We start from the raw sequence: 24,033 nt of genomic DNA, 5'->3' as shown, positions 1-24,033 counted from the left end.
TCCTGCCCTGATTTCCCTTTTGGAAAGGAGTTTGTCTTCCTTAAGTGAGCTCAAAATGCTATCCAGAATCGGACTGTGTTTGCAAGTGAGACTGAAACATAACAGCGCTTTTATATTAATGCCCTGAGGGTCTGAAATGGCATTTTTTTAAATTGCAGAGAGGCGTGTCAGTGTGGTGGTTGTGGACCATAGAGTGGACTTGTTTTACAGTAACCCCCATGTTGGTATCCAGAGCTGCAGTTGCTGAACACATGAGCCCTTCTGCATGAGGTGCCTGCAGGCAGAGGGAGCCCACCAGAGCTGCCCGTGGGCAAGGAGAGGCAGGAGCAGGTACAGGCACGAGCAGTGACAGAGCTGACACATGTTTTTCATTCTTCTGCACAGCTCAGAGGGGAAAAAAAGAATACCAGTAACCCTAATGGCCAGTGTAACTGTCTCTATGGAAAGGGGTTAAAGGCAGTCCAGGGAAAGGCAGAAAGATGGGCTGTAGGTGAGCTGTATGCACGTTGTAGTTAAATCCAGCACAATTTCAGCTGGCAGGGCCTCTGGGCACTTAGAATTGCTTCCTTCCCCTGGTATCTGCCCAGTCAAGTTGATGTAAGCTGTTCCCAGGTTCTCTGGTGAGGCACTGGCAGGTCCTGGCCCCAGTGTGTAGCCGACACTCATTGCAGGGCGTCCAGCCGGAGGAGCAGCACAGGGTGGTGCCTCAGGGGTGGTGAACTGATGAAAATTAGCCTGGGTGTAGGTGTGGCTCAGTGTAGGTGAATAACTGTTGAAGCATAAATTTGCTCTCACTTCAGCTTCTCTCTTAACCTCATGCTTCCAACCAAGAGCCCTATTCCATGGCCTGGGGTCTAACAGTGTAAATGACAGCTAGGCTGGGGAGAGATCCCCAGGTTCAGAGCCTTTCCATCTGGTATAACCCATAAGAGGACACAGAGCAGATGGCACTAAGCAAGCTGTGCAATGTCTTTCCCAAAAAAGTGACTCTTTGCCAAAGTGAATTACCATCAGTTGTCATTTAAATGAGAATAAGCTTCACTGATTACTTTTTGCATAATCATTCAGAATGAAAACAGATGTTCCTCAGGACACATTTTAAAGCTGCAATGCACATTTAAAGGTAGGTAAGAAAATTCTCACAAGAAAAAGAATATTGAATCTTGTTAGTGAATTGGTTTATCTGAAAAAACTTACCTTTTAATGGTGATGAAAGTAAATTTCTGAATCAGAAACCATTTCCCATCTATTAGACAAAGCTATATGGAAATTGCCATCCCAGCAATGTTAATACTGCCCCAGCATGAGTCAAGCTTTCGTTGTTGTTTTTAAAAAGGAACAGAAACTTCCCCTCAGGAAGACTGCTCTGAATCACAGTTAGGTTTGGGCAAGTGTTTTAACAGAATGATTTTCTGGGTTTAATTATTTTAATTTTACTTGCTTGGTACCTTTACATTTCTTGACGTGGCATGTTTTCAGTCTACAGCCAGGGATCTGGGTTGCAATGTTATGTGAGGCTTCAGAGGGAGGCAAGTCACTCTAAATCATTAGAGAAATTCTTTTTGGTTATCCAGTCTGTTTGAAATTGTCAGGACATCTCCTTTTTCTAGCTTATAAGACCTAAAGCATCCCTGCCTATGTATGCTTCCTGCTGGACAAATATTTATAGCATTTCTGACCTTTGAATGAACTTTTAAGAATCAATAACAGCAAAGTGGAAAGAAGGTCAGCAGCAGTTTTCCTTTTGACTGAGTGTAGCTAGTGTTCATCTTAGAATATCTAATATATATTAGGAACTACCATAATCACATTTATGCAGCTTTTTTGCAGGGAATTTGCAGATTTCTTCAGTGCTGTCATTTAGCTACCATCTGAAGGATACAAGCCCGGAGCCAATGGTGTCACTGATAGCTTTTTAAGTTGTTGTGTATCAACTTTTACATGGCAGAACTTCTATAAAAAGCTTTAAAAGGCAGTGTGGAAGAATAATTTTCTTAGCTGTATTTTACCACTGGACAAATGTAAGCAAATTAGAAACTGTTCTCACTAATGACTTATTGCATCTGGAACACCATCCACTTCCTTCCACTCCAGATTGCACACAGTCACCCCTCAATGTGTGAGCACAAGCAGCCATTTGGGATGGTACAAGGCAAGGTTTGTCCATTCACAGTTGTCACCCCTATGACCCTACTACTCAGTTTTAAAGGACCTTTCCTAACTCCTCAAATTTATGAAGCTCCTTCCAAATTTGAAGTATTCCCATAATGAACTAGACATCTCAGTGCTGTTTGCTGCCTCCTTCTAAAATGGAAATTACTTTCCCTTTATTTCATTGCCTAAAAGCAAAGTTACTAACTTAATTAAATCTTTTCCTTCTCCAGAGCTGGGACCCCTAGAAAATGCTTGTGGCACTGTCATTTGCCTACCACGGGTTCCTGGCCAACTAGTTCAGATTGTAACTGTGAATTAGGAGCCTAAATTCCGGATGCCTTGAGTTAAGTGTGATTAATCCCATTGCTAGAGGTGATAGTAATAGCTCTCACAGAGTGAGATGTCTTCTGCCTTGTAATTAGAGTGAATTGTTGCAGTCAGGACTTCCCCTCATGCCATTCCATAGAGGCAGCAAGGAGGGTTTTGCTCTTTGCTGGAGCCACCTGAAGCTGCTGTAATACATAGGGCTCCTGTTTGAAAATGCAATGTCATTATTCTGCAAATAGCTCTCATAAAATCTCCATTTTTCTCCACTGTTTTCCTGATTGACTGAATGGAGAGACAATGATAGATATAAAAATGTTCACAAATTTCAAAAAACTTTATAGCATCTCAAAAGAGTTGTTTGCATAAGTTTCTATGTCCATGTCATTTGAAGATTGTGTCTACTTGTTCAGCCAACCATCCAAGTATGTCTAAAAATACAAGGAAAATGAAATAAATTTACTGTTTTGACAATCTCTGTTTACTCAGAAGTTGTTTGATCAAAGGTTTAATAGTCAGGAAATGAGGATTTTTTTTTTTTTTTTAATTGATGCTATCATATTTATTATTATGGTAATTATTGTTACATTCCTGAAGAAGAACAAAGGAAAAGGCATTTCCACACAAGTTCTACATGAATTGTTAATGTCAACTTTGAATTTCCTTGTTTTTTCCTAGTTTATAAAACAACCTTAAAATAGAACTCTTTTGTCTCTGTTTCTTCAAATTTGTAGATTCATAATATTAAAGAATGGTTTCATTCCTCTCTCCACATGCCCATTGCCCTCTTTGTGCTTATTTTTTAATTTCATTCAAAGAGCGATGTATTGTGCCATGTGCCTCTTCAGTGCTCTTAAACATAAAGCTGTCTTAGCATTTCACCATTCTTCAGAATTTGCATTTCAGCTTTCAGCAGTCTAACCAACTAGAAGTTTCTCTTTTCCTCTTATTCCTAACTTTTTAAGTACTTTGAAAAATTCTATAAAGCAAGAGAAAAACTGGAATTCTGATATTACCTAAGTCAAATCTAAGTACTGTATTGGTTTCTAACTCTTCTTTGTCTAGCATAAAATTAAGACATGTTTGAGACTAAAAAACAAAATCAGGCTTTTGTTCCACCAGTTCAATAGAAAAAAGACATTAATATTAATATTTCTGATGAAATTGTAGTTTATCGGTTCACTGAGATTATTATTTTGGCTCCAGCAAGAAGCTAAAAAGAGTTCATCCAGCAATAGCACATGGATTTGAAAAAGCAACAGTGTTACGTGGACACTGGACAGATCCATGCTTTGGAACCAGCCAGAGACAAAGCCTGTGGCAGAGCTGGGTGATGACCAGAGAGTTTAGTTTCTACTGATTTTTCTAATTTGCTGCCAGAGTGGGTACATGTCAATGTGGGTTATACCACCACCAGCAGCATTGGGGTTGTTGTCCACTCATCATTTGTCCACTCATAATTTCTTCAAAACTGTATTACTGGAACTGCTCATTGTCTGTGCTGATCTAAGGCTGATGAACACCATTGAGAGCTACTTCAGTCTGTTTTGTTGGGTTTGTGCCAGTGTTTAAAAACTGTGGGTCATTTTTATGCATGGCAAGGTACATGCTGTCTCTTACTGTCTGTTTTATCTCGTGGTTTCCCCTTCATCTGTAGCAGCTCCATCAGTCTGGTCTGTGTGGCCTCCTGCTGCAGTGTTTGGGTGGCAAAGTCCACAAATGTAATTCCTTAGGTCTTCGTCTGTAGTTGGTGCCCACAACGCTCAGCTGCTGCTTCTCTCTCAAATGTCTGCCTACCCCCAGCTACCAAACTGAATCCACAGTCAGTACCAGAACTTGAGCCAGACACTGGAGCTGGTTTAATGTCAAAATAGACCAGCTGTGCACAGGCAGCTTCTCAGACATCTCACAGGTACAGGAGGATGGGCTGGCTCACTAACAGCATGCAATTTGGCTTGGTGATTTCAGAAAATGACGAGGAGCAGGAGGCTCTGCTGTCACTGGACAAGCCTGGTTGGTATTCCCAAGGTAATGCTATCCAGCTTTATGATCTACTGAAGAAGATGACTGGCAAGTTGGATCCCAAGGTATGTTACAAGTGAGAGTAAATCTTTCTGAAAATACCCTGTTTGAGTCAAGAATTCACCAGACAAACTTTCATTAAATTTATTGATGTAAGATGGCATCGGTGAAAGCTAGGAATATGTTAAGTACAGGTCTGGAAAGGTTAAAGTGCCACTAAAGATGGTGTAACAACTTATTTTTATAGTGAATAAATTCCTCCCTGGACACAGAAAAAGAATGTTCTGTCTTGTTTTCAGGGTAGTCTAAAACTTGTTCCAGTTTCGTGTATTTTTTTGATAGTCTTTTTACTGCTTCCCATCAGGCTATTTCTGTCAGCCAAAAAAACTCGCACTTCCTTTTGCTGCTCCCAGTTAGGCATCCCTTTCCAATGCCCCTGGAGGGCGAGAGCAAGGAGGATGTGTGGGGCCTGCCTTTCCCTTATGGAGCTGGTTGGAGATAAAACACCAAACTTGACATTAATAGGATCTCTGCATGTCTTGACCAAGTGTAAACATGGAGGAATTTTTATTAGGTCATTTTAAGGCTCTTTTTGTCTCTCTGTGAAATACAGTTTGCTTGTGTTTTCCTCATATACAATGACCTTTCTAATTTTCTTCTTCCCTCACAGGTTGTTTATTTTGGTGACAGTATGCACTCAGATATTTTCCCAGCTCGTCACTATAGCAACTGGGAAACTGTCTTCATCTTAGAGGAGCTTCTAGGGGACGAAGGTACAGTGCCAGCAAAGGCTGAATCTGAGCCCTTGGAGAAGAAAGGAAGATATGAGGTAAGGGTTCCTGATGTTTCCTGGAACACAGTAAAGTAAATTATAAAAAAGCCTCATGTCACCTGCACTAAGAATGACCCTGCTTGTCTTACTAGGGTGCTGGCAGCATCAGCATCCCCCACACATGGATCCTCCTTGTCTCACCAGGAGGATGCTGTTCTGTCCCAGCTCAGCAATGCATGGGTGACACTCCACCTCTACCTGGGGCTAAGCCATGGATCTCAGAAAAGGAGCCATACGTGCTCTCCTTTAGCAAGAACCTTTTTAGTAACAAGATCCCTCCATCCCACAAGGAGAAATTTCATGCCCACTTATCACAAGTCCAGCACCTGAACTCTGCTGAGTTCATGACGTTTCCCTGTGTGTTGTGGCCAACTGTAAACACAGAGGAATTTTTATTACGTTGTTTTGAGGGCTGCTTTCTCTCTGTGTGAAATATGGTTTGCTTGTGCTTTCCTTATATACAAAGAACTTTTAATTTGCTGCTTCCCTCACAGGTTTGGTTACTTTGGTGACAGCTGTGCTCAGATAAGAGGGGAGGGACTGCTTCAAAATCTGGCCCAGTGCATACCTACTGATAGCTACCTCAGATAAATAATACGATTTTCAGGTTGATCACAGCTGAGAAGCAGGGTCTTAGCACTGCTGTCACCCTTGAATTCTCCCACAGAAAGTGGGAAGTTAATATGGTTTATCCTTTCCTCTGCTGCCAAAGAGCAAAGTAGATAGGAAATGGCACTGGGATGGATGATGAGGCAGCATTGTACCTCCAGCATGTCCCATGTAGGAAGGAACTTCACTAGTAGTAGGAAGCTTCACTCTCCATTTGGAGTGTCTCTTCATTTCATATGCTACTAAATAAATAGGTCATTTTCTTCTAACTGCAGAGAAATATATATGCTTTTCACACTCTTTCTTTGTAAAGCACTTAACTTTACTTTTCTTCTTAAATAATTACTGTTTGTGATTAAAAGTTACCAATAGGAAAGATTTGGGAGGTGCATTTATACTTGTTATGTTTTTAATCTAAGTGTTATAAAGGCTCCTTGTTTTAATGGAGAAAAGGGTATCTTCAATGGGACTATAACAATATAGATGTGATATCTATATCTTATTTTTTTAACAGAAATATCTCATATTTTCCCTTTACTATTCTGATTTCTAAACTAAAGTCAGACTAGGACATTTCAGTCTCTGAAATAAGGAAATGTAATCATTAATGTTTAGACTTTTTTCTGGGTTGTAAAAGAACTAAAATGAAGTTAAAAATATTCAATATCCTATCAAGAGAATGTGTTTCTCAGTAGGAGGGGGAGATGAGGGAGGAAGAGCTGGTAGCACTTTTAGGTTAATACAATTTGATTTAAATAGTTAACGCTTTAAAAATAACTCAATATCCTCCATAAATTTGTTCATTCTCTAACTGGAGATTCTGCTGCATTGCTGCATAAAACTTAAGGTTTGGGGGATTTGTTCAACGTAATTTCTTAAGCATGTTCAACATCTGCTTTTGAAGCACACCTTTTTAAACAGAAAGACAGAAAGTGGTTCTTTTCCTGGACGTACGAAGGAAGAGTAACAGATTGACGTGTTTCCGAGCCCACAATGACGATTTGCTTTTCCCTTGTTGCAACACTTCTGCTCAACTGCTCGTGAGATCCATCTTCTCTATCGCAGCAGTTGTCAAGCAGCAAATTGAGACTCTTAGACAGGTGCTTGACATTTCCCTGATGCTGTAGCATTCTTGATAAGAGATTGCACCTACCACACCACAACCCCTGTTCTGTTTACATCCGCTACCCGTGACAGCGAGCAAGCAAGGGAGAAATGAATTGCGTTGATTAAAGGAACCTGAACCAGGGGGGCCGTGGCAGGTCAGTGGTGTTACTTCATTACCATGCTGCTCACTGGAGTCTGAACAACAGGTCACATCCATATCTCTGCAGTTGACTGGACACCACTAACTTAACAGGACTAGTTCAAAGGGAGTCCCTTTCCAAGCCTATGAGAGTTTTATTTTCATTCCCCCAAGGAACTTCTCCCATTAACCCTTTGGTTAAGATGGGAGAGAAGCCCATTCAAATGATTGTACAAAGTCAGGTGTTTATGGAAAATTAGTCACAGATTAAATTTCATCTGGTTAATCAGCCTTAGCACTCGTTCACAATAAAATACAGTGCTGCCGTAGAATTTCCATTCCATGCTGCATGTGCAGAGAGGGACTGAAAACTTAATACATGGTGCAACTCTCAATGCTATCACTCTTTACAAAGTACTATTAAAGTAATAAAATATTACTTTAATTGGCAATTGCATCTTTCAGAAAGAAATTACAAAAATCTGGTTTTAGTTGTTTGACTGGTGTTTCATCACTAACAGAGAGGGGAAGAAAACAACCTCCTCACACACCAAGTGGGAGACTTGTGATTCCCATTTTCATTTACAGTTTTTGTCTTTTCCCTTCAATTAAATGCATGATATAAGCCAGATACACATAACTGGGAAATTGTGGTAACAACTGCAGTTCTTTTAAGTACATGAGTCATAGCCAAATAATCAAGAGAATAGCAAACTAAAAACTATTTATGCAGTTACTTGGCTCCTAAGTAAATTGCAGCATGCAGGGTGAATAAAAATACAAGGCATTGTGTTGAAACAAGATTTCCCTCCTTCTCAGAACTGGGGGTTTGTTTGTTTGGCTGGAGGCTTTGGTTTTGCATTCTGTTCTTTACATGTGTGATCAGTTCCATCAATGAAAACTCAAAGAGAAGCTGGAATTTGTCCCAGGATTTCAAGGAAAATTATTACAGAGGAGCTGTCAGGGTGTAAAAACCTTGGGCTATATGAATGAATGGAGCAGAAATCAAAGAACTAATTGGTGGATATTGATAATAATTTTGTAGTTAGAAGGGAAAACTTAATTTTTACAATATTGCCTAGTGAATGGTTTGTTGCAGAAATCATCAGGGCTGTTATCCCCCTGAATTTCCATTCACTCCCTTGGTGTGACCATAGACAAGGCTATTTACTTTATGCCTTTTGGCTCTGTCTCTTTATTCCTCTTTATCTTTGTCACGAATCTAACAGTACTTTCAGGAACAACCTCATGTGCTGTTGTGAAGCCTGGTGAGTTAAAGCAATATTCTTAGGGCAATACCCTGAAGTGCAGCACATTTTATTTTAAATTTGCTTATAGTGATCCCTGCTGTAGTTTAGGTACAATAATCATGGTTGAAATGTTTTATATTTGCATGAGGTGTAGGAGGGCAGGTTCTGTGCAAAAAAATTCAGAGCAGTGGCTGGCTTGTCCATTTGCACACCCAGCATGGGTGTGTGATTCAGGGACATCCCATTGTTTTGGTCAGCACAGCTGTGCTGACAGAAACATCTCAAATACTGTTACACCAGAACAACTATATTTTGAGCATTGATTTTTTTTTCTGGCATCAAGAGTCAGTGGTGTGTTACTGCCTCGGGACAAAACATACAATCATCGGTACCATCACCCATATCAGATGCAGTAAAGTATTCCTCATATTCTGTGCTTGCTACAAAGATGATGGCATAGATGGCAAATCTGCATCTAAATAAAGCCCTTAAAAATACTAAGGCTTGATCTTTCACTCCTGTCTCCTTTACATCTTCCTTTCGTTCATGTCTTTACCAAACGTAGAATAACTTCAGAGCTTGACTCCCTGCTAATTTGTATTTTAGAAAGGTAATTTGTAAGCTGACAAATCAGTGTTAACCAAGGGTCCTATTAACAGACTCTGTCTATCCTCTTAACAGGCTCTATTTGTCTAAAGTTAGTAAAGCAAAGGTAGTAGTAAGTACTCCAGTTGTTTTGACTTTGTGGAAGGCCCTGGAGCTTGGGAATTTCTGGTACCATCTCTGTTTCCCTGAAGTATAGATGTTTTCTTTGAGGCTTTGTACCCTCAGCTGACACAATCAACATCTGACCTGCTGCTGTCTGCCCAATATGCCTGTGAGCAAACCCATATGCCTGGGGGATTTGCATGAGAAAGAGGGATTGCCCAGCACTTTCCAGGACCCACTGTCCTGCTGTGAGAGCAAATTCTGTGTCTTGGGACTGCAGGAGCGGCTGATTCATCTTCCAGGGCTCCTCAGCCCTGCTGCTGGGCTTGTGCCTCCAGGCATGTGAGTTGCCACAGTAAGAGGAGACTTTTGCCTCATTTCACAGATGTACAGATGCATGGTTGTGTGGTCTGTCCTCTGTTGCAGGCTATGATGCGTGCTGCCGGTGAGACAAGGACATCTTCAGGGCATCAGTTAGGGATGGAAGGGGAGGCAAAGGCTGAAGTTTCCTAGGGATGTGCTCAAAGTTTGGACTGCTCTTAGCAGATTTTAAGTCGAGATTTAGCCTGCCAGACCTGCCCTGTCATGTGGAGATAAGCCAACAAAATGATGGGTGACTTGATGACAAGTCTCATATCTAACTGGGTTTGATTTCACCAAGAGCTTGGGTTGTAAATGCAAAATGTAACTTCCTCCTCCTTAATACGGAAGAAAATCCCACTGTAGAATCAAACTTCCACAAAAATCAGTTCATTTCCTCAGGTTACATTTTTAGTTGTCTGCTGAACTAACAATCCACTTCAGAAAGCAGAACCCTCACATCTCTCCTCTTGTCAATAAACAGGGCCCTGTCTTTTGTACAAATGCTTATGGGGGCCAGTACTGGGGTTGTTTTTTTGATTAATCACCTGAACAGCTGTAACAGCCTTAAGAGTTTTCTGCATGTGTCATCCAGCTGGCAAACAGATTTTAATTCATCAGAGCATCTACACTTAATTATAACTGATGTAAAGTCCTGGGATTTGCATAGAAAGATAAGATTTAGTGGGGAAAAAAAGAAAGCAACATGCTGTCCATTTGCATAAGTCACACACGAAAAAAAGGCCTAAAAAATCCCAGGACTTCACTTAAATGCTATTTCAAAAAAAAAGGTAAGAGGTTTTTTCATTTCCATCAGAAGACAGAAATTAATATCTAGGTTTGTTGAAATCAGTACTTCCCCCCTATCTATGCTCAGAGGAAAAACTGCAGCACAGACTCATGCAGAGAGTGGCTCTGTTTACTGGCGTGGTCTGTTCAGCTGCCTCAACAGCTTCCTCGTGATGAAAAGATACAGGCCTCTGTCATAAACACAAATGATTCCAGCAGATTCTCAAAACTGTTAAGAGAGGGGTTAAATCGAGAATAAAATACAAAACTTCACAAACCTGGAGGAACAAACTACTGTTCTGTGCTTTGCAGATCTGAGAAGTTAAATTGTACACAAATGACTTTGACAGATTTTCTACAGTGTAGTTTTGTTTCCCTTTTTTTCATCTTTCTGTAGATGTGTCCTGGCATTCTTTTCTGATTGCTCATGGCAGTATATAATAAGTTTCAAGATTAACTGGTAAAAAGTCCATTTTCCCAATGCTGGTTTACTGCTTCCTTTAAAACATAATTAGTCTAGATGTTGTTGTCTGAAAATATACTTTAAAAAAATTAATATTCCACAATTTTTTTAGGCAACTAAATGTCTCATGGATTCTGAGGCTCTGTTTTCACTCATTCCTCAGCTTAGAAACAGATAACACAGGTGGCATGATGCATTCTTTGCAGTTATTCCACCCAGCATCAGGAAGCTCCTTTTCCTCCAGGAGGAGATCCCAGCTGTAACACAGCCTCTCCAGCAGAGAAGAGCATCAAGCAGGTCACACTATCAAAAACAGAAAAACAGGGAAAATAGAAGGGGTTTTCTGAAAAGGTTTAAAAAATGTTGGAAGTTTATGTCCTAGGGAATCCATAAATTGTGTAAACAGGAACTTGGAGACTTGTGGGAAGATTGTTATTGCCTTTGTATTTTAAAACCACATTGCTCCTGAGATACAGTATAGGCTTCCCAGAGAATCAGAAAAACACCAGGGTTTTAAACTGAAGCTCAAAACACACCAGATTTCTCTCTCTCTCTCTCTCTCTCGCTCTCGCTCTCTCTTTTTTTTTTTTTTTTTAACTTACATATTTATTCATTTTTCTTTCAGGGAGATCAGCTCAAAGTTCCTTACTTTGTATCTAAACAGTGGGGCTCTTTCTTCATGGACAGATTGCCAGGCCTGGAAAACGCAGAGGAGACCTTAGTTCGCACGTGGTCCTGTAAATGTATTAGCACTTACAGCACTATTGCAATCCCTAGTCTGGAAGCAATAGCAGGTAAGGAGGATGTTTGGGGGTTTTTTCCTAATGAACATGCAGTATTCATAGTAAGTTTGTAGTCCTGTAGAGCTGGTTTTGAGATTACATGGAACTAAAATACACTCAAAATACTCTGTTCATATGATGCAACACTTAGCGCTAGTGGCCATTGATTACTTTGATGTTTCTGCTTGTAATTGTTGCCTGTTGCACCAGGGTTTTTGTTTGTGTCTGCAAATACTAAGGGTTTAATTGATTCTCTGTTAGAGATGGGGCGCAACATTTACAAGACTGTAGATTAGTTCCTGACCTTGGTCCCTACTTCCCCACTGTGATTTGCTGTTTCTGCTTTCAGTGGTGATATAGGTTCGAAACAAACAGCATGCAAAGTTACTTGGTGATGTTACACTTACAAAAATGTTTCTCACTGATCTGGCTTGTTACACTTCCCCTATCAGCTCGCTGTAGCTTCACGGCTGCGGTACGTACCAGTGCATTACAGAGTGGTGATGAAGGTGTGCTCCATCTAACATTTTGCATTACTTAACTTTGCTGATACCCATACCTAAAGGAAGAAACAAATTATTAAATGAATGAAGAACAGAGCAAGCATTTACTTTGCTAACATCTTTTGCCTTCTTCGTGCATAAGACCGGGGGATAAAAGGTTTGTTGCAAGTGAGCATTTCAGGCTTTCTCAGCAGTGACTTCTACAGCAGGACACATGATAGCCCTTTTATTTGCAACCATATTTTACATGTGTACTTACATTGTATGAATGTCTCGAAAGAGAACAATCATAGTCTGCCAAAATTTATTTATGCTTCTGATATTTGCCATTTTGCAGTCTATTTCAGCCTAAAGGCACAAAGCCCAAACACAGCAAGGGAAAATGCCAACAGAAAGATAACTTCTGTGAAACTCCCATCTAATACCTTTCCCAGGGTCATGCTGTGGCTTGCTTTGGAAGCGCTGGCCAAGAGAAAATGGTCAGCCACAGTCTGAAACTCTGCCTTCCAGCCAGCTCCCCCACAACCACAGCTCAGTTTAAAGGACAAGCAAGGGCTCTCAACCACAAATGTATGATGGTTCCAGCTACAAATGAAAGGGTGCAAACCCATAAGGCGTATCTGGGCAGCTAGTGAGTAGGATAGCTGTCTGTCATCAGCAGTGGAGCTCTTGCAAAGCCTGTTTCTCCATTAGGAGGGACACCGTATGCTGTCCCTCGCTGCATTGAACCAGTGCTGGGGCAGGGGGTCATGTCTGTGAAAGTTTAACCTCAGTGCTAAAGAACAGGGGAGAAATAATGTTTTAAACTTGCAGCTGCGTGCCAGACGACAGACTCAAATTTGAAGGTACGAGAACATCTCTGCTTCCTTACAGAGAGCAGTATTTCTTGTTTGGTTGTGTGGAAGAGCAGATGTTCATTAGTATGGATGTTAAGGAATTCCTGACAATTCCTCTTGAATACCTTCTCTGACTCCTGTCACAGCAAGCTGTGAGAACCCTTGCTTTGCCAAGCCCTGAAGTTTTTGGCCGCAGCTGTAAGTCATATCTTAGCTGCAGCTATTTGAGAATAACTAGCTAGAAGAGATTGAAATGGGTTATGCGAGTTTGATGCTCTCCAGCTTTTCCTTTCCCATTCATCTGCTTTAATTACCAGCAGAGGACTTCCCACGGCCAAGCTGCAAACACTCAGGCCTTTCCTCCAGATCCCCTGAGCCCAAGCATGCAGCCAGGCTGCCACCATGCTGACCGCATGAAACCAGCTCCCAGGCAGCAATGTGCAGACTGTGTGAGCTCAACTCCGGGTGGCTCAGCCTTGGCAGCACCTCACTCAGCCTGACCCAGCTGAACAAGCTGCCACCTCACTGCAGCCTCCTGTGGGCTGGGGGCTGACAAGGGCTTCTCTATCAGCGATGTCTGACCTGGCTTTTGTACACCTGCATGAGCAGTAGTAAGTGTCACGTGCAAGACAGGATGCCAACAACTTGTGAGCTGCAAAAATACTTGGTGAAATGTGGCGGATGGTTGCGCTGCTGACTAAGGTTGATTCTTGTCATTTGGCTGCAATGAGTATCTGTGCATAAAGAACAGCTTGATTTACTTCTCAAGACACTCTGAAAAAGATTATTTCAAAAACTACTCAACGTTACTCAATACTGGTAACTCACTCCATACCAGTTCAAAGATGCATTAGAAGTTCTGAACTTCAATCTTGCTCTGGCAAGGAAAGTATTACTGGAGTTGCAGACTATTGCACCACAGTTCGTCATCTAAACTCTCCTGAGAGTCCCTGAAGAGAAACTGACATTTTCTTTGTGCATGAAATAGTATATTTCATTTATTGTTAAAATTGCCCAAAGGAGACCTGCTACAATACCTTCTGTGTGCTTTCATCGGTTTGGAGTGGAAATCAGATATACATTATACTGACAGTACATGGTTAATAAAAGAGTAGAAGCTGCTGTCCCTACTCCTATTCTACGTGCCTCACTCACAAACCCATCTGTTTCTCCACTTTTCTGCTTTTGCATCTCCTCATTTACAGCTCCCTTACAGATTTTGAGCATTTTAAAGCACAATGATATCATAAGACAGATTTTCCAAACTGGGATCCATTACCGTGGGAATGTTACTTTAGAGCTCCCACATGGAAATTAAAAGGTGTAGGGGTCTCTCTGCATAAACCAGTTTCTAGGACATCCTCTGCTTCAGAAGGTTAGGTGTGAGCCAAGTAGAGGAGGATTACTCTTACCTTTCCTACCTGAATAATCTGAACTTTACCTTCAAGGACAGCAACCACTACTCTGTGACCATGTGAGCACATTTCCAGATCCCCATGTGAATTATGGTATTTCCTGCATCCAGCAGTAATTTCAACAATTTCAAAAAGTACAATTTCAGACTGGTTCTTTGATTAACAGTTCTTTGATACAAAAATACAATACACATATTTCAAGCTAATGCTTTGCCTTTCAATCTCGCTGTGTTTGGTATTTTTATAGAAGTCACACTTCGGAAAATTCCATGAAGAGTTTTAGAGCTATGAGGGGGATTTTGGTAAGGGTTTGAGTTTTTTTCTTCATTGCAAAGAAAAGGTTAAGAAAGTGGGCTCTAAATTGTAATAAGGAGAACATAAAAAACTTCTTTTCTAATTTCATCTCTCTTAACCCAGTGCTCTAAATTTGTCTCATAACCTCTGAATGGTGAGGTTTGTTGTAGGATTAAAAACTACTGCAAGCAATAATAGGAGATTGAGTGATATTGCAGCTCAAGAGAATTTCATTTCAAAGAATCAGTGCAAATGTACATGTTTTATGGAGGCAGTTAATTTCACCCTTTGGACATTTGATGTGTCAAGTGTCATGCGTGAGGATAATGCATTCTTTTAAATCTTACGTGCGATATGAAATCGTATCAGGGTTTGTGCATATGGCTGCATAAGTTTTTCTTCATGCCTTATTGTTATTTCAATTAGCTGGAACTAGAGAAAAAAATCTCCATTATAATTAACCAAAGCTGTCCCTTTAAAGATGCCTACAGATCTGCCACTTTTTGCAGGCATTTGAGTCGTCAGTCTGCTTGCTGTATAAATATAATGATAAAATTGCCAGTGAACCATGACAAAGAAGTTCATGTTTCTGCTTAGAGCTGCAAATTATCTGCACAATGGAAAGCTCAAGGCAGCTGTGGCTGGGGCTCCAGAACTGGCAATGTGCAGGTTGCAGATACAGGGGTCTGCCCAGCAGAGATCAACCACAAATTGTGAACTTCACACACCATCTTCTACATGTATTTTAAAGGTGAATGCCCTGGAGGAATCAGCTGTTACCATGGAAGAAATGTGATATACTAACCACTAATCAGCCATATACTACACTAATCAGCCATATACTGATTTCTGTAACCTGAACAGTATAATTTGTAATTATTGCTGAAGTGAAACAAAAAAAACAAAACAAAACAAAACAAAAAAAAACCTCACGTTTTTGCACCTTAGTTCTGTTATTTTCATTGACATTACATCACTTAAAGTGAAATCCAACTCCTTTTAAAATTAAATTAGTCCTTACTGTAACCAGATTGATGTGTTTTCTTATTCAGATGATACAATAGTATATAATTCCCTTAAACATGTAGAAGAAGTATCTGTATTATGCATTGCTAGTTAGCAGAAACCTTTCATATTTAATGCTTTATCTTACAACTGTGCTTTTACTTGCCAACTTCAGTGTAAGACTGTAGCTAAACAATAGCATCTAAAGACTAAGTTCATCAAAATGCTTTGAGGAATTAAACTGCTTTGGGAATTTGATGTTACAAATAATAGTTGCTGCTACAAGGCCAAAGAGGGCATTTTTATAATTAAGCCTTCCATTAAAAAAAAGTAATCTTACATCTGGTGGAAAATTAGTGTAAATACAGAACCATAGCATTTCTGATGCTTTCTGGCCCTGAGGTTTCATACAGGGGGAAAAAAAAACAGATGACAAAGATAACCAAATAGAAGATATGTGTTCTGGATGTATAAACAGCATCTTGATCTATGTGTCAGTTGAAAAGCATCAGATAATGTAAATCTGATTCATCTGTTCCAGGAAATGGGTTTCAATGTTCTCCTTTTAGGTAAAAAAAGAAACAAAAACATGCCCAACACAACCAACAAATATAAGGCATCGATTTTTTCAGCTGGAAACTACAGCTGAAACCAACAATAAACAGCATTTTAAACCATAAAAATTATTGTTCAATAAATCAGGACTAGTTCATAAAAATTCTTTAGGACCTAATTACTTCCCAAGTGGTCTGAAACCTCATCTTTATCACAGGATTTGACTACTTAATAGTAATTTTCAGTGTAAAATAGACAGTATTTAGTGTATTACAGTTTTTTCAGGCTTTCTTTCCTCCTCCAGAAAGGTGTATTGACTTGTGCCCCTGAAGACTGTGTCAAATCATGCAGAACCCAAAAGATTACTTCCTAGCCAATAGCTGACAAAAATGTTCCTGCCATCGTTATTCTGCTCTATGAGATGTCAAAGTACAGGCACCTCAAAAAGATTAAAGGGAGAACTCATGAGCAGCTCATTAAGAAAGGGGGAACCACTCAGTCATTTCTGCTTTAAAGTTATCCTTCAACTCAGGCAGCATAATTTCATTTGCAGGCTGTAATTAAAGCTATAATTGGGTTTTGACTGGATCACAGGCTTATGGGGTGGGTTTAGATTGACACTTTATAAACCCTAGTTGTAATACAAAGTGTTGATAATTTTTGAGTGTGAAAACAGGTAAATCACCAAGTATTGAAAATACTTGTCTGACCAGGTTGAAATTATAGAAAATCTGCAACCTCACATGTACAAGAAACATTGCTGGAAGCATTTATGTACTCTGGATTATTGCCTAACATATTCCCTCTGGATTAAGATCGTCACACATGCACAAAAATCTATGTCGGCCTTGTCTTCATGTGTGTCTATCTGTGGGTTTTTAAGGTAAGCAATGTTTTTCACTGCTCCAGAGAAAAAAATCAGGGAAAGGGAAAGAAAACTCTGTTTTACAAGAGAGAGGAATATGATGAGATTAACACATCTCACGAGTTTGGAGAGGAAGGTTGATCTTGGTGAGTTTACCTCAAAATGAAAACAAAGGGGTGTCTCATATCTACATTTGTCTTAATATAGCTCCTTCACAGGAACTTCAAAATGCAACTCTTTTTTTTTCTTTTCTTTTTCTTTTTTTTTTTTTTTTAATCAGTCAGAAATGCCTGTCAGAGCTCAAACAATTGCTTGTTTCAAGGCTAACATCTCCAACCTACCTCAGAAGCCCTTCCTCCTGCTCCAAGATCCAGTATGGTCATTCACACAGAAATTAATTAACAGATCCCTGAAAGACTAACACATCCTGGTAGGATCTTGGCATTCTCTCAAATTTTTTTTTTTTTTTTAGATTAGGTCTTCACCTAGATATTTAAAAATATTATAGTCCAATATCTTCTTCTGATCAGTTCCAGGTCAAGCAGAGAACCACACGGAGCTATTTTCATACAAAACTTTCAAAAACCACTGTTTAAACAAAAACAAAAATGAGAGACGTTTTCCTCACATAGAAATAATGAGTTTACTCATGAAAACCCAAAACAGCAAAGGAATTTCTAAGGCTTTCCTTCACTGCAGACTCTTATCAGGCTCAGCTGCGAGTTAGTGCACGCCTTGTGCACAGATGTTTTGTTCAGGAAGGGGTCAGTGGTCCCTTGGCCATAGGGTAGACCCAGAGTAATGTGACTTATTATTCCCAAGATAATTTGTGTAAAATTGCACACTGCAAGCAATCGCAGCAGCCACGATGGGACAGTCATTCCATTTCCCCAGGCACTCGTCGGTCTGCAAATCTAGTAGTGAAGCTGCTGCTACACATATCCCTGCAGTTTGCCACTTGTGTTTTCTCCAATGGCACTGTCTTCTGTGTTAGATACCACAGGAAAGTAACCAGTGACAAACCTCAGTGGCACTGAGGCTCTTGGTCAGGCCAAGCTCAGGCCACAGATGTCTGCTGGCAGTGCCACAGGCATGATCTCCGACCTGTGTTGGCAAAAGTTCATAGGTAAGAGCAAGTATAGCAGCAAACCTGCACTTTGACTACTTTGAGAGTAGTTTTAGTCTTTATTCCTGCATGCCCAGGGGTAAACTGCTCTGGCTCGTATCACAACTATAACCAAACTCAGAAGCTTTCTCCTGTGGGGCAAACCTATATTGAGGAGTCCCCCCCTTCCCCATGCTCTCCCCTCCAACTTTTGAGTTATGGAGTAAGCAGACAGCAGCACTGACTTTCATGTAATTGACAGAAGGAACGCTTTTCTCATGCTGACTTTACTCTTTTGGGAGCTTTACTTTAGTGCAGTGAACATCTGACCTCCAGTTCAGGAAAATCAGCCTTAGAAGTTTTTCTAAATATAACTGCTATCAGATAAATCTACTTGTGACCTTGGGATTTTTTCTTTTTGCCTCTAATATGTCTCTAGCTGTCTCACATCATGAGCTTCTAGTGCAGGTGCTGCTTTGACTGTTACAAAATAGAAATGGGTCAGGAGATAAAAGCATTTAATATTTATGAAAAAGCAACACCTGTCACAGGTTACCCACAGACTAGCAAGTCAGGTCATTCAAAGGCACAACCAAACTGGTGAGTTCCCCTGCAGCAATTGTGCTTACTCCACTGCTAAGAAATAATTGTTAGAAGTTGTTACCATTAAGAAATCAATATGTTCTTTCAGCAGTGACTTTGAAATACAAGGAAAAACTTGTGATAAAGCTTCTAAGCCAGCATTAATTATGGAAAACCCTGTAAAAGCAAAAAAAAAAAATTATACTAGCTGATGGTTTTCCCTCTGCCCCTATAATTACCTCATCCAGATGATGAAATGTAAGATAGAGCTCTGACAGTGTTTTCTGAAATTTGCCACAATTAAGCAATTTAAAGATTTTTTTCAAACCTTGGTATCACTGACAAGGTTTTAGTTCTCTTCCTTGTGCCTTTTCCTTGGTGATAATCAAGAGGATATATTTGGATTCACTTAAGAACACAACACTGCGGTTTATTAGGAGGCTTCTGCAGCATCTGGCGCTAGCCCTGCTCACTGGCAGAGAGCAGACCTCAGGGTGGGAGGGGCAGTTCTGCTTTCTGTAGAGCTTCTCACTCGTCCCAGGGATGCTGCTGTAGTGTCATGATGAAAAAATGTTGGCTTTGCTTTTGTCGGTCAATACTGAAAAATGATTCCTGACATTTTTGCTGTGTATTTTGGGAGAAATCTGATTCAGTCTTGGACTGTGTTTTAAATTGAAAAACAATGCCATCCATCTAAATTGCTTAGTTAAGATTTTATTTGTTTAATGTATTGGTTTGTTCAAGGAAATTTTAAAAAATTAGAGTACTAAGTTTATCAAGCAGGCCTGTGTCTGGATTAAATTAAAGTTGTCTTCCATTCAGTTACTCAAATACTTTCCTGATCACTCATTGAGAATATTACATTTTCCCTTCTTCTTGTGGTTTCTCTTCCTTGCTTGTGGGTGGAACTCCGAGTCTTCCTCTGATAAAAGCTTGTGGCATTCATTTAGCTGGCCTACACTAAGTGCACAGCACACGAGACAGTGAGATGTTGTCAGCTGTGTAACTATGATATAAATCCATCCAAAACTCCTAAGTACGTGCATGGATATGGGTATCCTTGAGCATCAGAACACGACGTTGTACTTAATGCCACTTAATTTCTGGATAACTGGAAGACAGTAACTGACGGTAGCTCCTGTTCAAATACCATCGTTATTTTGTTCACACCAGGGCTTCTGCAGGCCTGTGAAGGAGGTAGGGCAGGGCAGGAGCTCTTCTGAGCTCGGGTTAAGCCGTATAACCCGTGAGCGTTGCCCAAGCCATTGGGAAATGCCAATAACACTGAATAGTCACCATAAGGGAAAGCATTATTCATCACTCATTCGCACTCAGGCTGGTGTGGGGGCAAAGAAAGGAGCGGGACAGGAACTCAAGGTGATACATCTAATAACTGGCATTTCTGCAGATCTAGTACCTTCTGTACTCCTCTGGGACCCTCTTGAGACCCTTCATGTCTGATTTCTAGGAGTCTTTGGCTCTTAAAGGGAATATCCTATTTTTCTTGGGGTAAAAAAAAAAAAAAAATAGTCTGGGTGGAATTGCCTAAGAATGGTAGAAAAATTCTGGTACTGTGATTCTCAAGCAAATGTTGGTTTCTTCTTCCAGTCTCAGGCTGTTTCGTTTGTTCAAGTCTGTTTAGGGTTTTGGGGTTTTTTTTAGGATAGTGGCAATACTGGATGAGTTCTGTGCTGAAATCATTATCAGTGAAGGTTAGGACTCATTAGAGTCTTGCTGTCAAACCGTATCTCAGAGAGGGCTGCATATCTGCCCTCTGCCTAATTTATGACTCTCCATCAGGGCTAGGTGAGAAGTGGGTGCTAAGATGCAAAGGGTGCTGCTTGCACCCAGCAGTAGCTGTGAGCATGCCCAACAGCAAATTCTGAAGAATTTACTGGGGAAAAAAAAAAAAACAAAAAAAAAAAAAAAAACAAAAAAAAAAAAAAAGCAAAAAAACAAAAAAAAAAAAAAAAAAAAAAAAAACCAAAAAAAAAAAAAAAAAAAAAAAAAACCAACACCACCCTAGGAAAACAACTTGGAAATAAGCAACTTTTCTTTTTCTCTTTTTTTTTTTTTTTTTTCTCCCCCAAGATTGGCTGTGTTATCAAATGCTATATGGTTTTGTATGGTTTTGTTTTGTTTTGTTTTGTTTCTGTCATGCTTTTGCCAAATGGATATTTTCTAGTCATCTTCCAAAGTCAACTTGCTGAGACAAAATCAACATTTAAATTGATAGACTGGGGTGTGAATATATAAAAATGGGATTATTCTCTTTTGGAGTCGTTTGCATTGTATATAGAATGGTTTGGGTGTTTAAGCTGACTCTGTAAAACTAGTTTACCAAGATATACCAGTGAAATTACCATTTTGATCCAGCTGAATCTTTTCCTCAGCAACAAGCAACTCTGTAGCAAGTCTTCTCCATTTGTGCTGCTCTTTGATTAAATGGCTCTTGGGAACCTCCAGACTGCTAGAATTTTAAACTAATAAAAGCTTTTTTATAAAAGTAACTGTATGACATTTGATTTTTATAGCTCATAAAGATATTTGGTAATATTTGCTTTCTTTTTCAATTTATTTTGTAATTTTTGAAACCTTTGTGTTAAACTGAGCATCATAAATAGACTCATCAGCCAGTAAATCCACTGAGCTTTCTGCGTACTAGGAAAACATCTGCCTGTTCTGCAGTGCTCACAATGAGCTCCAGAGATTTCCCTGACTCAGACAAAATGAGGAAATTAGCTTCTTTGACAAACTAAAATCACCCACTTAAATAATTCTCTTCCTCCTAAATAATTAACTTTCCTCCTATTCCTACTTTATTCCAGCCTCTATCTGATTTTTCAGCTTGATCTGAGTACTCATTTACTTGCTGTATTATGTTCAATATGAGTTTAAAGCTGCAGACCTGGATGCTGTCCTGGTACCTGCCTGCGAATCACTTGTGAGAGAGAACTGGATTTCCTGTTGTTTTTGACGAAACTACTAAAATTGTGGGTTTCTGTTTCATAGAAGCTGTTGAGTGGGGGGAAAAAAATTGCAGCATGTAGTGACAGGATGTCACTTCCCCAAATTTACTCCAAATTAAAAACAGAATTGAAATTCATAAGTTATTGTACAGATTAGCTGAGGAATAGCTTTTATGCTTTACTTTGGTTCTAAACAGACAGCCTGAAAAGGAACTAAACCTGTTGGAGAGAGGTTGGTTTTTCTTTTCATTTTTTGGAAAGGGAATTGTTTCTTGAACTAAGTTTTATTTATATGCTTTTTTTAATTTGGTTTCTTGAACTTTGCGTTTCCGAGGTGACCATGGGAAGTATCAGTTTTCTGGCTGTGAGGGTGGGCGGATCACTGTTGGCAGCAGAGACTTTCTTAAAAAATTACAGAAAAGAAAGCCTTGACTGTTCAGAGCTATTTTAATGCATTCAGTGTTCTTTACAGACTGGAAGTGATGAGTACATCAAGTTACAAGTTCAGATTTCTAAGAATGCTTGATAAAAAATGATGTTAACACTGGACTGCAAGAAGGTCTAAGAGTGGGTGCCTTTCAAGAATCTTGCTTCAACAGCCATGAAAAACAAAAAAGGAACTGATTCTTTGTTTTATACATAGCCCTCTTATGAGTAGATTGCTGAGATAAAAGAGAAGGGTGACAAATTGAAGAATGAACTTGAAAGTGTATTGAGAGAAAAATTGCATCTAGGCTCAATGAAGATTTTTTATTAGTATTTGAGCATTAGTTAAATAATTTTCTCTGACTAGCATTATTTCAGCAATCAAGGAACTGAATATCCTTTACTGCAGTTCAATAAACTCTAAAAGTCAATCCCTTGAACAGCTGAAGATGTCAAATAAATGTGTAATCGTGCAATCTGATTGAATTCTCTGATGCCGGTGAGCTCAAGGTTTTAAGAAGTACTGGTATTCACCACTAGCTTATTTTTTTGTGATACAGGCCGTGTTGCTAATCAGATGTGGTATGTTTCTGTCTTGCAGATTTACCACTGGATTATAGATTTACACGATTTTCCTCAAATAGTTCAGCAACTGCTGGGTACTACCCAAGCCCTCCAAGAGCACTGCTGCCAAATGAGGACTCAGTGATGATGAAATAGGTTGTTGGCTTTTTCCTTAACCCTGTGGCCCTTACTTAAACTGCTATCAAATGCTAATTGGTGAAAATGCTGTGTGATGCTTCGTAAAATAGAGTGATGGATTAAAGCAGACTCCTGTGTAGACTTGTGTTTCACTTATTTCTCTAATCCAGCCAGAACAGGTGAGTAATGAATCCTTCTCTCAAAGTCTTCTGACCACCACTGCCTTTCACAAAGTGCTGTTGGCTTTTTCCACGCACTGCCCACAGCCTTCAGGAGAAATGTAATAGTAATAGCTCATCCCAAGTTACATTCTACATTTTTAAGGACATTTTAGGTACTCTCCCTATGTAAGGTGATGCTGTTGCTACCATAAGCTCCAGGGGAGGCTCAAAACAGACCCTCAGCCATATTTCAATTAACAGTTACCTTGGACAGCCCAGGTTATCACCTTACAGCAATGTTTTGCAGGCTCTGAGGAATTTATTCTCCCACTGTAACTGTTCTTGGAGACAGAGAAAAGCTGAGTCCCAAAGAGAAGGATTGTCATACTCAAAAAGAGATTTAAATGGGATTTTGGCAACTAAATGCAGACTGATTAATTCGGAAAGCCTTTATCATGCTTTATTCCTGAAAATGCCTGACCACTCTTCAGCCAAAAGGTTCTGTACATGCCTTTTCCTCCTTTAATCTGCAACACCTCAAGCATCAGAGCTCTTCTGCAGAAGGAGGGAAACCTGCATACAGTTCTCTTCTCTGATGTAGTAGACTCAAACCCACATTCTCCACCTCCCTGGGAAAACCTCCCAAGAGCAGGAAAGGTATAGCAACCAGCCATCTTTGCTAAGTACAGCCTCAGCCAGAAGGAGAGCAAGACTCAAGGCATGGACTGAAAATACACAATTTTTACCTGTTATTTAAGCAAAAACAGGAATCCTGTTCTCTGGATATAGGTTCAAAGAGCTCTTCTCCAGCATTTAGGAGAGGGAGAGCTCAGTAACCAACACAGGCTAGCAGATACAAAAACACGTCAAATACTTTTTTAGTCAGCAGTTTTGTCACACTATAGGATGGCATATTTTTGGAAAAACTTCTCTCAAAGTCTGAAGAACGATAAGCAACAACTTAATTTTCTTGTTTCCAAGAAAAAGAGCTCATTTTGTTGGACCTAGACTATTACCAGAATGGATTTAGCTTGTGTCATTATAGCTCACTCTGTATCTGCACAGCTTCACTAGCT

General features: G+C 39.9%; 1 protein-coding gene across 2 annotated transcripts in view; it reads left to right on the top strand.

Moving 5' to 3' along the window:
- The window catches only part of NT5DC1 (5'-nucleotidase domain containing 1), a 126,957-nt gene extending 104,022 nt beyond the window's left edge, over positions 1 to 22,935 (top strand). For both annotated transcript variants that reach the window (XM_040058220.2, XM_040058218.2), the window contains exons 9-12: positions 4,447 to 4,565; positions 5,171 to 5,329; positions 11,383 to 11,551; positions 22,696 to 22,935. In XM_040058220.2, coding sequence (XP_039914154.1) covers positions 4,447 to 4,565; positions 5,171 to 5,329; positions 11,383 to 11,551; positions 22,696 to 22,814 — 566 coding nt within the window. In that variant the 3' untranslated portion in view covers positions 22,815 to 22,935. The remainder of the gene's footprint in view (positions 1 to 4,446; positions 4,566 to 5,170; positions 5,330 to 11,382; positions 11,552 to 22,695) is intronic.
- Positions 22,936 to 24,033: the final 1,098 nt, after the last annotated feature.

Source organism: Hirundo rustica, chromosome 3 (genome assembly GCF_015227805.2).
Source record: "Hirundo rustica isolate bHirRus1 chromosome 3, bHirRus1.pri.v3, whole genome shotgun sequence".
Lineage (NCBI taxonomy): Eukaryota > Metazoa > Chordata > Aves > Passeriformes > Hirundinidae > Hirundo > Hirundo rustica.
The sequence above is the reverse complement of the archived record's forward strand: the minus strand, read 5'-3'. Positions and strand labels throughout refer to the sequence as shown.